This window comes from Canis aureus, chromosome 3, assembly GCF_053574225.1.
Source record: "Canis aureus isolate CA01 chromosome 3, VMU_Caureus_v.1.0, whole genome shotgun sequence".
Lineage (NCBI taxonomy): Eukaryota > Metazoa > Chordata > Mammalia > Carnivora > Canidae > Canis > Canis aureus.
Genome location: NC_135613.1, coordinates 6584795 through 6598223, shown reverse-complemented (window position 1 = coordinate 6598223; position 13429 = coordinate 6584795). Strand labels below are relative to the sequence as shown.

The 13429-nt window shown below is 57.3% G+C and overlaps 2 protein-coding genes across 2 annotated transcripts; both read left to right on the top strand.

Moving 5' to 3' along the window:
• The first annotated feature begins 806 nt into the window (after positions 1 to 806).
• Positions 807 to 2739, top strand: CIAO2B (cytosolic iron-sulfur assembly component 2B). Its single transcript, XM_077886264.1, has 5 exons — positions 807 to 1004; positions 1161 to 1238; positions 1489 to 1614; positions 2057 to 2102; positions 2523 to 2739. The coding sequence occupies exons 1-5, from the start codon at positions 858 to 860 to the stop codon at positions 2618 to 2620; spliced, it is 495 nt and encodes a 164-aa protein (XP_077742390.1). The 5' UTR covers positions 807 to 857; the 3' UTR covers positions 2621 to 2739.
• A 5888-nt stretch (positions 2740 to 8627) lies between these two features.
• Positions 8628 to 11822, top strand: RRAD (RRAD, Ras related glycolysis inhibitor and calcium channel regulator). Its single transcript, XM_077886197.1, has 5 exons — positions 8628 to 8723; positions 8852 to 9224; positions 9903 to 9976; positions 10108 to 10312; positions 11169 to 11822. Exons 2-5 carry the CDS (start codon positions 8867 to 8869, stop codon positions 11444 to 11446), a joined length of 915 nt encoding a protein of 304 aa, XP_077742323.1. The 5' UTR covers positions 8628 to 8723; positions 8852 to 8866; the 3' UTR covers positions 11447 to 11822.
• Positions 11823 to 13429: the final 1607 nt, after the last annotated feature.

Sequence of the window (13429 nt, the reverse complement as noted above, 5' to 3'; positions counted from 1 at the left end):
CCCCCCACAACGCCCGCAGCCCCCGCCTCAACCGGAGCGACTGTGCTCCCTGCCCTTGGAGTCCCAGGCCCCGTGGGGTGGCCGGGCGCTGGGGAGGGGCGCGGGGCGCTGTGGTGCTGGAACCCGGGAGCGCTCCCGGGAGGAGGTGCCCCACCGGCCCCCACAGATGGAGGAACGGGACCGGCCTTTGCTCCCCGTGAAGGGAGCCGCGGGGGAGGTGCAGGGCGGGGTGACTGTCCATCCAGAAGGCTCCTCCCGGCTTCTGGGTCCACCTCAAGGTCCCTCGGCCCTGCGCCCCCTAATCTGAGGGTCTCCGTGGGGCTCCTCCCTCGTCACGGCTGCCTTCTGAAGTGCACTCATGGGTTCAGGACAGCGGAGCCCAGTCCCGCGGCTCCCTCCGCACCCGCGCAAAGGTGGAGCTCACGGCACGCATCCGGCTGACACGGAGGGACGGGGGGGGGGGGGGGGACGCCAGGAGGCTCCGAAGCGCAGTAAACGGCGCCGGGAGCACCTGCCCGGGGCCCCAGCCCGCCCGCCGGCGGACTTCGCGGAGGAGGCGGTGCCCGGGGACACGCTCTTTACGCCCCCGAGAGCCAGCCGCGGCCTCCGCAGCTCCGCCGCCCCAAGGGCTCGGACGGCCCCGCACGGCTCGGGGGGCCTCTCTGTGAACGCGCGCTCTGCGTCTCCCCGGGTTAGCGAGTTGAGGGCACCGCGGCCGCCGCTCCCCGCGGAGCCCGGGCCCAGCGCGGCCGGCGCAGCATGTCCCTGCCGCGACCCCGTCGCCCCGCCCCGCCCCCTTCCCGTCCCCCGGAAGTGCTCCGGCTACAGCGGAAGTGCACGGCCGCAGCGGCTTCGCCATGGTGGGCGGCGGCGGCGGGGTCGGGGCCGGCCTCCTGGAGAACGCCAACCCTCTCATCTACGAACGCTCCGGGGAGCGGCCGGTGACCGCGGGCGAGGAGGACGAGCAGGTTCCAGACAGCATCGACGCGCGCGAGATCTTCGATATCCGCCGCTGCCGCGCGGGCGGGCTCGCGGGGGCCTGGGAGGGGGCTGAAGCGACGCCGTCCGCTAGGTGGTGGAGTGTAGCAGCCCCGGGCTGTCCCGGCGGAGGGTTCTGAGTGGGCCAGGGCACAGAGTCCCTTTTCCTTCACTTGCCACATCTGATTCGCTCCATCAATGACCCGGAGCATCCACTGACACTGGAAGAATTGAACGTAGTAGAGCAAGTCCGGGTTCAGGTGAGTCACTCACAGCGTCCGAGGGGGCGGGTGGTCCCGGAGAGTCAGGAAAGCTCATCTGCACCAGGAGCCTGGCGTTCTTTCAGCTCAGGGACTCGTCAGGGAATCCCCGGAAGGGGAGGAGGGAGGGATTGCTGTGCCCATTTTATGGACAGGGAAACTGAGGCCCATAGAGGCTAGACGATTTGCCCGAAGCAACGTACTAAGAAGAAGGGAGTGCCTTCTCACGAGATGTCGTTCTCCCAACCAGGTGAGCGACCCCGAGAGCACGGTGGCCGTCGCCTTCACACCCACCATTCCACACTGCAGCATGGCCACCCTTATTGGCCTGTCCATCAAAGTCAAACTTCTTCGATCCCTTCCCCAGCGTTTCAAGGTAAATTGGAACTGAGCCCCAGGGGTAGGACAGGGGTGAGCTTCTGCTACGGAGGAAGACATGGACATCACAGCGAGACCTGCAAGGATCCCAGCTGGCAGTGATGAAACTGGGAGGAGCCCTTCCAACTGAATGGGACAAGTATAAAGGCCTGAAGTGGAAAGTGCAGAAGCGTAGTGAGTGTGGCAGGAAAGGGAGTAGAAAGCTGTATATAGATTTGGAGCCGTGATGGGGCACAGGCAGGCCTTTATGTCAGCGGTAGTCAGCCAGTTCTTTGGATAGAGATGGAGTGGCTGTGAGTGGGGTTGGGGCATAATGGACGGTCCAGAGTCCACAGTCACAATGAGGAGGAAGGATCAGTGGACGGTGGTGAGTGGGGGAAAGGGGGCGAGGGGGTAGACAGGTAATAAGTGCTCAGACCCCACCTATCTCCCCCTCCCAGATGGATGTGCACATTACACCAGGGACCCATGCCTCGGAGCATGCAGGTAAGTGTGGGCTGATGTTGAGGCATTGGCCCTGAGGTTTCCCCCTTGCCATGGTGGTTTGTAGGGCAAGATGGAAGGAGAGGGGCTGAGTGCATGACTCCTCAGTGGAGTGAAGCCAGCTTAAGTCTCCTGTGCTTACCGTGTTCTTCCATTCCTGCCCTCTCCCTTTCCTAAGTACACAGGACCAGGGTCCTTGATGGTACAGGGGGCAGCAGACACGAGGAGCTGGGTGGGAGGGATCATTGTGGGCTCAGGTGGCTTGGGTAGCTTGGTCAAGTCCTGGGGTCCTGGAAATGAGGTGACAGGAGATTAGAATGAGTGCATATCTATATACACACAAGGGTTAGACATGGGGCTGGCTGGCAGGCTGTCCAGAGTCTAGCTTTGATCTTCCTTCTCTATTCCTTCCTTCTCATCCAGTGAATAAGCAGCTTGCGGATAAGGAACGGGTGGCAGCCGCCCTAGAGAATACCCACCTGCTGGAGGTTGTGAACCAGTGCCTGTCAGCCCGCTCCTGAGCCTGGCTTTTTGCCCCCCCCCCCCGTCACACCCAGGGCCCATGGCCTTGTTTTCTTGAATCACTGACAATGAGGAACTAACATTTTGCATTTTGTAATAAACTCTTAATTTATACTCATTTCCCAGTGTGTCTCAGAATCTTTCATTTTGGGTCATTCCGCGTTTGGGAGGAGATGGTGATCGTGAGTGCAAATTCCTATACGGGTTGGGTCAATGAGATGTAGTGCGTTTTTAAAATTTCTCCCAGTGGTGTCATTAAGAAAAGTTGCAAGCATACAAAAAAATTGAAAGATTAGTGTAGTGAACACTCCTGTATACCCATCATCTGTATTCAAATTGTTAACATGTTGCAGCATTGGCCTTATTTGTCTATGCATAATATAAATATATTTGAGAGTAAACTGCACACACATGACCCTTCACTTTCTAAGTACTTCATCCTGGTCTTATAAGAGTAAGCCTGTGTAACCACAGTGCTATTATCTGGCCAAGAATGGAAAAATTCCCTAATACCATCTAATGTCCAATCATTTATAATAAATTTCCACAAGATGCCATTTAGAGTTGTTTTTTATTTTTTTAAATATTTTATTTATTTATTCATGAGAGACACAGAGAGAGAGGCAGGCTCCATGCAGGGAACCCGACATGGGACTCTATACCCTGGGCTGAAGGTGGCGCTAAAGCGCAGAGCCACCTGGGCTGCCTGAGTTGTTTTTTAATCAGGCTTTGGGGCGCCTGGGTGGTTTAGTTGGTTAAGTGTCTGACTCTTGATCTCAGATCAGGTCTTGATCTCAGGGTTGTGAGTTTGAGCCCCACATTGGGCTCCATGCTTAAAAAAAAAAAAAAAATCAGGCTCCAGTGAAGCTTTATGCATTGCATTAGTATCTCTTTATCCTCTTCTAGAACTATCCCCACTCCCCATCTTTTGATTTTTCTTGACATTGACTTTTTTTTTGCACGGATTTTATTCACTTACTAATGAGAGATCGAGAGAGAGGCAAAGGGAGAAGCAGGCTCAACTCAGGACTCAATCCCAGGACCCCCGGATCACTACCTGAGCTGAAGGCAGGTGCTTAACCGACTGAGCCGCCCAGGTGCCTGACATGGACTTTTTTGAAAGTCAGATGAATTGTCCTGAAGAAGCCCTGCAATCTGATTTGCTTCTTTGTCTGCTATGTTTCCTATAAACTAGAAGTTGATTGAGTTCAGGTTTGAGTTGATTAATGAGAACCTTACCCAAGAGTTTCGTATGTATCCTCTAGCATCCGCCAGCAGCTGTGTGATGCCTGCTTCTCACTGTTGATGCTTGATCTGGTCCCCTGGTCAGGGCAGTGATAGCAGATTTCTCTGCTGAAAGGACCCTGAAGCACCTTCTCCAGCAACATCCCCAGAGATGTATGTCACTTCGGGTGCTGAGGTCTGGGCCCTCTGCCTCTCCCACTGTTCCCAGAGCACAGTTGGTCACTAGCATGGACCATGGGGCTTGGATCTGGGATCAGCCAGTTAGGAACTACAATGCCGTGATTCCCTGCCTCTGTTTCTTTCTCTGAGGATAAACAAGGATATTAAGTCTGCTCTGGCCACTTCATCCCAGTGAAGGCCAGATGTGATTGTGGGCAGAGACTTCCAGAGGCTCTTTGCAGATCTGTGGAGGGTTGGCTGACACCAAGTCTATCCTGAGAGGGCACTGGCTGAGGGCTTTGCATATACTACCTAATCGTTCAATCCTCCATCCAGCCTTGCGTGGCAGTTGCTACCCTTTATTTTCCCTATTTCACAGATGAGGAACCGAGCCTCCGAAATTAAATCAGTCCCAAGACCTCCAGCCAGGGAGTAAAGAGGAACCTAAGCAGGTTGGCCCATACTCCTCAGATGGCAGGGGGCGCTGTTGCCTGGACGGAAGAACCTAGCTTCCCCCCTCCCCCCCACAGCCACCAGCCCCCAGTTCCAGGAAGGAGGGGCTTCACCACCCAGTGACCAAGATCTGGCGGCCCCTGACTTAGGGAGATGAAGTTATCAGCCCATGTTGCCCAGTTTCTTCATATGTAACGTGGGCATAGTTGTGACACTCACTTTGGGACTGCTCTGTGGAGATTTAAAGTGGATCCCGACCCATTCCAGGTGATCTTCCAGGCACTTTACCCACTTCCCATAGATGTTCATGTTCCAGAAAGGCAAGATGACTAGCCAGGGCCACTCAGGCCCAGGGAGCATTCCCAGCCCCCTGTATCCAGCTGTGGGCTTCCCCATGTGTGTACCTCTGCACTGACAACCCCAATCTGTCTAAGGTGTCTGTGGTGTCTGTGTTCAGCTGGGGGTAGGGGGTCATGGGGGAGGTAGGTGTCACTGAGTCATTCAGCTGGCCCTCCTGGCAGCCAGGCCATGGTGGGCAAGGGATATGAAGCTGCTTGTGTCACAGCTGGTGTATCAGATAGTCCCCTTGTCAGTATTGACTCATCTGTGCGTGGCTCCTGGCTGTCTGCAGGGACACCATCTGTGAATCTGGGCTAGTGCCCAGGGTACTTTCTGGAACTCCAGCTGTTATACATGGGTATGAGATAGGGGTGAGGTTTGAGGTCTCTGAAGCCCTCTGTCAGGTGTGTCTGGATCTGCTATTTCTGGCCTGTGACTTCTCAGGCTTTGGTTACCATGTCTACAAAATGGGAACAACAAATCATAGCTGGTGAAGTTGACCCAGGGATTAGATGACATGTATGAACATGCCCAGCTGTGTTGTGCCCACAGCACAAGGGCCTGATACACAAAAGGTACTAAGTCCAGGTCAGTGAGATGAATAAGTGAATTGAGCCTTTTTATTTATTTTTATTTCTTCCTAAGTAGGCTCCACCCCAGTGTGGGGCTTGAACTCACAACCCCGAGGTCAAGAGTCACATGCTTTACTGATGGAGCCAGCCAGGTACCCCTGAATGAAATGAACCCTACAACAAAGGAACTGGGGTATTGGGGCTGTTGTGTGAGGAGAGCTGGGGATATACTGAAACCCAACCAAGTTCCCTCTGCAACCCTTTGCTACTAGAGGGAGGGAGAAAGGTATGGGGTCCCACAGAGGAAGGGTGGGTATGGAGGGGAGGGGAAGACTATCTGCATTGCCCCTCTCCTGGGCAGACCACTGTTTTGGAGACAATAGAACACACAGGAAAGAAGAAGCAGGACGGGGCCACAGATTCATTCAATCTGTCCCATCCAGGCAGGGATGGTAAAAGTGTTCTTACTGAGATCAGACTATATGCCAGACCTGTGCCAACCACTTTGCCTCTGCATTTCATGTTTTTATATTTTATAACAACTCCCATAAAAACATTATCCCTGCTCTGCACAGGAGGACGCTGAGGCTCACCCAAGATAAATGCACAGAGGTGAAGCGGCTAGCAAGTGGCAGAGCTGAGATTTGCAGGCTGGGCTGTCCTAGGTGTGTTCCAGACTCAGTTGCTCCTTCAAGCTCAGCCCAGAGGGCCGGGAGGACCAGGAAGTGGGAGTGGGGATGTCTCAAGGTCATGTCCTGCTCTTGGTTCCTGGGCCCCTGGTTATACCTAGGCTTGTGGTGAGTGTGTCTGGTCTGGTGGGGAGTGCCTGGGGCCTGACTGGCCCGTATGCATGCAGTTCCCTTGGCAATGAAGAAACATACTGAAGTCAAGAGTTCAGATTACTTGAGGGGAAACCCAGCCCTAATTCCTTGCATGGCTCCCTGCTGGGAAGGGTCGAAGCTCGAATGCATACCTACCTTCCTGCTGGACGGTCAGGGGTTATTTTCAATGGCAAGGTCATGGCTGAGGTGGGTAGGAGGGGCTAAAAACAGCTCAGGCCAGGATTCCTGATGGGAAGTGGTTTGCTGGCTCTTGAGACTTGTGTCCTGACAGGAGGCTCAACCTACAACTCCCTTTTGCCACTGGATCTCATCCAGGAAGCTAGAGTCAGTATGGGATTGCCCAGGTCCCCAAGACCCTGGGGCTGCAGAAAGGACACATGTGGACAGGCCACCCCTCAGTTTCTAGCCCTTGCCTACCTTGAGGACCTCAAGGCCAGAGGGGCCTGCAGGAACTCCCTCATACTTACCTAGCCAGACCCTCCTCACTCCAAGGCCCTCTCAGATGTTGCCAAGGAAACTGATACAGCAGCCAGAGAACCCCACCCAGGTCTCCATGGCAACCTACAACAGCCCACTAGGATCTCCATTGGTGATGTCACCTGAGCCCTGAATGGGTGCCCCCACCCCCGCCACACTCATCACAATCAAACGTCAGAGTCTGACAGCAGATCCCTGTCACAAAGTACCTCATAGCCTGCCTGCCCCCAATCCTCACACACCCCAGACATGAGCAAGCTGGGCACCCTGACACCAGGAGAGGAGGCGAGACCCAGGAGCCTGGAGGCAGAGACACGTCTAGAAACCAAGCTCCCCTATTACATCTCCTCCCCTCTGTGCCGGGGCACCCAACCTAGTTCTTTTTTTTTTTTTTTTAGTTTTTATTTATTTATGATAGTCACAGAGAGAGAGAGAGAGAGAGAGAGAGAGAGAGAGGCAGAGACATAGGCAGAAGGAGAAGCAGGCTCCATGCACCGGGAGCCCGACATGGGATTCGATCCCAGGTCTCCAGGATCGCGCCCTGGGCCAAAGGCAGGCGCTAAATCTCTGCGCCACCCAGGGATCCCACCCACCCTAGTTCTAAGGAGCAGGTGAGCTCTGGGCAGTGGGGGCACCAGGTGGTGGCTCATCCTACCCACCAGCCCCACCCCTGCCCCAGCTATACTCTACACCTATGCTCCGCCTAGATGGGAGTCTAAACTTCCGGGCCCTGCCTGCCTATACCCTGCCCTACAGGCCCAACTGGGGCTAGAGGGAAGGAAAGAGACGTCGAAGACCCTTTTTTTTTTTTTTTTTTTAATTTTTATTTATTTATGATAGAGAGAGAGAGAGAGAGAGAGAGGCAGAGACATAGGTAGAGGGAGAAGCAGGCTCCATGCACCAGGAGCCCGACGTGGGACTCGATCCCGGGTCTCCAGGATTGCGCCCTGGGCCAAAGGCAGGCACTAAACTGCTGCACCACCCCGGGATCCCCCGTCGAAGACTCTTCAAGGGGCTGAATCCGGCCCTGACTCTGGTCTAGTCCCACCCGTAGCCACTCTTGCTGCCCTCTGACACCTGTCTGCCAGGATTTCCCCAACTTTGGGCAAACTCCAGCCCAGGAGCCGAACCACCAGGAGCAGAAGGGCCAGGGCCAGGGCCAGGTATTTTTAGCAGAGTTGCTGGCAGCTGTCTGGAGGGTGCTGGGAGCTGAGGTGGTCTGAGTTCATGCTCTCCCTTCTCTGGGCTGGTATTCCGTCCCTCAGAAGCAGGGCGCACCTCCACCTGCAGGACACTGCCAGAGCACCTCCCTTCCGGGACCCCCTCCCCAGACAGCTCCCCGGGCCTCCAGGGGCTCACGGTGAAGGTGACAGTGACGGTGACACTAACGCTCACCCTGACCTCACCCTAGAACCTTGTACTTCCCAGGGCAGGCGGGGAGTAGGGGGGCTTGGCGCTGAGGCCTCTAGGCCCAGACTGAGGGTCCTCCGGTTCCAGCTCCCATACGGGTCTGGGGGGGCGGTGTCCGTAGCAGAGGAGGGTGAGGTCTGTCCAGCCGGTGTCGGGGGCTTGCTTGGGCCCAGGCCAGGGCTCGCGGGGAGCAAAGGGGGAGTTCACTGTTAAAGGGCCAGGGCTAACTTCCCAGAGGGGCGCTGGCACAGTGGGCGGCGGCTTTCCCCCTTGACCCCGAGTCCAAACCCCTCCGACCCAGCGGTCAACGCAGCTTGGCCCGCCCAGTCCGGTGGGGCGGGTGTCGGTGGGTGCGGGGTCCCGGCGGGGGAGCGGGGATTCCCCGGGGTGGGGGGGCCCGACACGTCAGCCCCCGCAGGCGCGGGCGCGGGGGCGGGCGCGGGGGCGGGGGCGGGGGCGGGGGCGGGCAGACGCTTAAATAGGCAGCTCGCGAGCGGGACCGCAGCGGACCGAGGAGGCGGCGGCGGCAGCGTCGGGCGTCCCGCGGCTCTGCGAGGGGACCGCGTCCGGGCCTGGAACCTTCTGGCCGAGCCCGCGCGCAGCGGGTGGGTGAGCGTCCCGGCGGGGGGCGGGCCGGGCGGGGGGTCGCAGCGCCCGGGGTGCGGGGGGCAGCCGGGAGCGGGGCGCGGGGACCCCCGGCCGGGAGGCTGACCGGCCCCCCTCCGCCCCCCAGACGGCGTGGGGCGCGATGACCCTGAACGGCGGCGGCGGCGGGGGCGGCGGCGGGGGCCGGGAGCGCGAGCGCCGTCGGGGCAGCTCGCCCTGGGGCCCGGCGCCCCCGCTGCACCGCCGGAGCATGCCGGTGGACGAGCGCGACCTGCAGGCGGCGCTGGCTCCGGGCGCCCTGGCGGCGGCGGCCGGGCCCCGCGCCCAGGGCGCGCCCCTCGACTGGCCCGAGGGCTCCTCCGAGTCGCTCAGCTCGGGGGGCAGCGACTCCGACGACAGCGTTTACAAGGTGCTGCTGCTGGGCGCGCCCGGCGTGGGCAAGAGCGCCCTGGCGCGCATCTTCGGAGGCGTAGAGGACGGGCCTGAAGCCGAGGCCGCAGGTGAGCGGCGGGCGGGAGCATTCACGGGGGGGGTGGGGTGGGGGGCCCGGGGAGGGAGGACCGCGTGCGCTCGGCTCGGGGCCTGGACCAAAGGCGCCACCTGCCGTGGCCTTCTGAGGCACTTTCAGAATCCTGTGTCTGCCTCCCCATTTTACAGATGGGGAAACCAAGGGAGAAGGAATCTCTAGCCCTTGGTGTGTGTGTGTGGGGGGGGTGTTGGGAAGGCCAGAATAGAAGGCCGGGGCCATACCTAAGACAACTCTGTGGGATGGGGATAGGGCATCCCTTCCTGCCAGGGCTGGCAGAACACAGCCAGAGGGAGTTTCTAGAAGAGGCCTAGGTGATCAAGCCTTCCAAAGAATGTGACGGTCACTATTTAACTCAGGCTACCCTGGGGTCCAGGCAGGAGGTGGGCAGGGAACGCGGGAGTGGCAACTCCGGCCGTCACTAGCTTGGGGAAGAGGTGTCTAGGTGAGGGTCAGGCACACCATGCCCTCTATGCCCCACTTTCCAGTCCTGTCATTCTGTTCTCGTATGGTGGCCATCAGTGGAGGGAAAGGTTGGGGGGGCTGTGCCCTAGAGTTGGAGGGTGTGGCCAGAACAGGAAACCTGGCACGTGGTGCAGGAGGGTGGCTTTTGGCAGCCAGCGGGTAACCTGACTTCTGGTCTCTTGCCTAGGACACACATATGATCGGTCCATCGTGGTGGATGGAGAAGAGGCATCACTCATGGTGTATGACATTTGGGAACAGGTAGGCTGTAGTCTGAGACCCAGGGCAGGGTGGGAGGGGTGACCTGGGGATAAGGGCCTGCTGAGAGTGACAGCCTTGTAGCCTGGGCATGAGAACTGTTGGATAGACACGCATGTGTATGTCATCCCCAGGACAGCAGCCGCTGGCTCCCTGGTCACTGCATGGCGATGGGGGATGCATACGTCATAGTGTACTCAGTGACGGATAAGGGCAGCTTTGAGAAGGCTTCAGAGTTGCGGGTCCAGCTGCGGCGGGCACGGCAGATGGACGACGTGCCCATTATCCTTGTGGGCAACAAGAGCGACCTGGTGCGCTCTAGAGAGGTCTCCTTGGATGGTGAGCTGGGAGTGGGTCGGAAAGAGGAACATCCTGGCTGGGCTGTGGTCCATTCAATCTTGGCTCAGCTCAAGTCCCTGGGGATCATAAGTGGCTAAAAATGTTCAGGAAGAAAACTTGAGGGGGAGAGGGGGAAAGCTGCTGCCCTCCCACAGGACTCCCAGAGGGCTGAGAGGGCTGGGGGAAGGACCAGATGCCCTGGGGCAGAGGAAGCTGCTGGGCACGGAGCTGGGCCACGTCAGGGCTCTCTTCTCCTGTGGCCTTTGGCCTGGGCCTCATAGATGAGGGTTGAGGAGAGTGCAGGAAACGGGGCTAGGAGGTCAGAGCATGGATTCAGGGCCAGGGCTAGTGTCCGAGTGTGGGCTTGCCCCTGGGGAGGATCCACTCCTCTTTGGTTGAGCATTCTCCTCTGTGGCCCCCAGAACTGAGTCCCTTAGAGGAACCTAGCATGACTTGGTGATATTTTCCTCCCAGTTTCACTGATTATTCATCAAAGTATAATATCAAACCATGAAATACTAAGGTGCCCGGCAAGTTCTCATTCTCTTGTGTTGACTACTGCAGCATTTCCATTTAAGTATAAGACTTCAAATTATTTCAATAAATGAGTTTCCTTTTGTGGGCCTTTGTGAGCTCCTCAGCCACAGACACATTCTGCCGGTTGGGTGACCCAGCAATGCATTGGATCCTTTGTACGGGAGCTGGGTCTGTGTTTCTGGGGACCACCCAGAGCCCCTGACCCTTCCTTCCCTGGCCCCCAGATTCCTGAGTGGTAGCTGCTGTGGGGTGGCTGGGATCTGAGTGGGCTTCTCACCCACTTGGCCTTTGTTTACTGGAATGTGTCTGTCCCCACCAGAGGGCCGGGCCTGTGCCGTCGTCTTTGACTGCAAGTTTATTGAGACATCAGCAGCGCTGCACCACAACGTCCAGGCCTTGTTCGAAGGTGTCGTGCGCCAGATACGCCTGCGCAGGGACAGCAAAGAGGCCAATGCACGTCGACAAGCGGGTACCCGGCGGCGAGAGAGTCTGGGCAAGAAGGCAAAGCGTTTCTTGGGCCGCATTGTAGCACGCAACAGTCGCAAGATGGCCTTTCGTGCCAAGTCCAAATCCTGCCATGATCTCTCAGTGCTCTAGACTTCACAGGCACATGCTGCGTTGTGCATACAAACGGGCAGTTTGGTGGGCTGGCCCAGTCAGCTGCCCTAGGTGCCTCAAGGCTGGCTCAGACTCTGGGCATACTCCACCTCATGGTCATGGACAGACAGACAGTGCTGCCCAGGCTGCTCCCAGTGGCCTTCAAGAACTGGGCGCACAGCGATGCATGTACAGGCCCGTGTGTGTCCCCCAGCAGCAGCCTGAGCCCAGCCCGTGGGGCAGGCCTGTGTGTGCGGACAGGACTCTACCTTTCTCCACACTTGGGGTGTGCATGCTCTGGAGGGAGGCTGTTCAGTGCAGTGGTTATTTGTTTACATGCAAACTTTTGTAATAAAGACTATTTCCTGATAGATAAGGGCTGTTGACTCTGTTTCCTCCCGATAGGGGGCTGTAAGAGCAGGAAGTGTTTCCAAGGTTGAGGGTTGGGGCTTCTCTGCCCTACCCTAGCGTGTGGCCTTGACTATCCTAATATTTGGGCTCTGACATAGCCAGCTGGAGCAGAGTGGCAGGTGTGGGTTGTGACCTGATTGGAGATCCCAGCTGCCAGAGGAGACAAGAGCCCCTCCCAGCCCACTATCCAGATTTTTCTCTTGCCCTGGGGCCTGGCATTGCCCAGCTGATAAAGAGTTCAGGCACCCCACTGTATGTAAGGGAAACTGAGGCTGTCTGAGGGACGATGCCATGCCCCAAGTCCCATGGCCAAACGAGAACCCCATGTCTCGCTTCTGGGTTGGTATCTCCATCCTGCCTCCTCCCAAGGGGCTGGAAAGTTGCTGAGGTGGGATATATGTGGAGGACTTCAGACCCCCTTCAGCTGGGCCAGGAGGAGGTGAGTGGCTGGGGCTGGGCTACTGAGCAAGGGGCCTCATTGTTCTCTCCTCTTGGAGGGGCCAGGCCAGAGCATCCCATGCCCAGTACTGGCTCATGTGGTCTTGGCAGGAACAGATCCCTGGAGCCCTCCCTGCCTGGAACAAGAGGCCTTGCCTTTGCGTGGGAATGTGTGCATGTTTGCCAATAGCTGGAGGTGGGTCTGTCTCCTCACCACCCACACCACGCACAGGTGACTTCTAGGACTTTCCCTACATTGTTTCGGGAATGAGTATCTCCACTTGGCAATGGCAGATGGGGCACTAAAGCAGTTGCCTGAGGTCACACAGGTAGAAGTGGCTGAGAAGGGATTATAAGGGAAAGGAGGGGAACTGAATGGGAAAAATTAGGGAGATAAATCATGAGACTCCTGACTCTGGGAAACAAAGGGTTGTGGAAGGGGAGGTGGGTGGGAGGATGGGGGTAAATGGGTGATGGGCACTGAGGAGGGCACATGATGGGTTGAGCACTGGATGTTATATGTTGGCAAATTGAATTTAAATTTTAGGGAATCCCTGGGTGGCACAGCGGTTTGGCGCCTGCCTTTGGCCTAGGGCGCGATCCTGGAGACCCGGGATCGAATCCCACATCGGGCTCCCGGTGCATGGAGCCTGCTTCTCCCTCTGCCTGTGTCTCTGCCTCTCTCTCTCTCTCTCTCTCTGTGACTATCATAAAAATAAATAAATAAATAAAATTTCAAAAATGTGTAAAAAAAAAAAAGTGGCTGAGTAGGGACTGGTATATAAGTCTGCTGGTTCCAGAGCCTGGAGGCAGCCTGGGGCAAGGCCTGGGACGGTTTCTGAGAAGGTTCTGGGCAAGGGTCCATGCATTTCCTCCCTTGGTTCAATTTATTTATTCCACAGGCCCCTAGGAGCTCTTGCCATGTGGTTAGAACACCAACTGCAGTTGTTCAATGGCAGAAGGTGTCACACCTGTCTTGACTCACCCACATGTCCCCCAGGGCAATGTTAACTGCTCAAAGCTGCTATCGCTTCCCACTCCCGCCCTGCAACATACTTAGAGGCATGCGGAAGGCATGGTTTTCTCAGAGCAGGTGAAGGTCCTGAGGCCTGAAGAAGAATCCAGGCCTTCCTG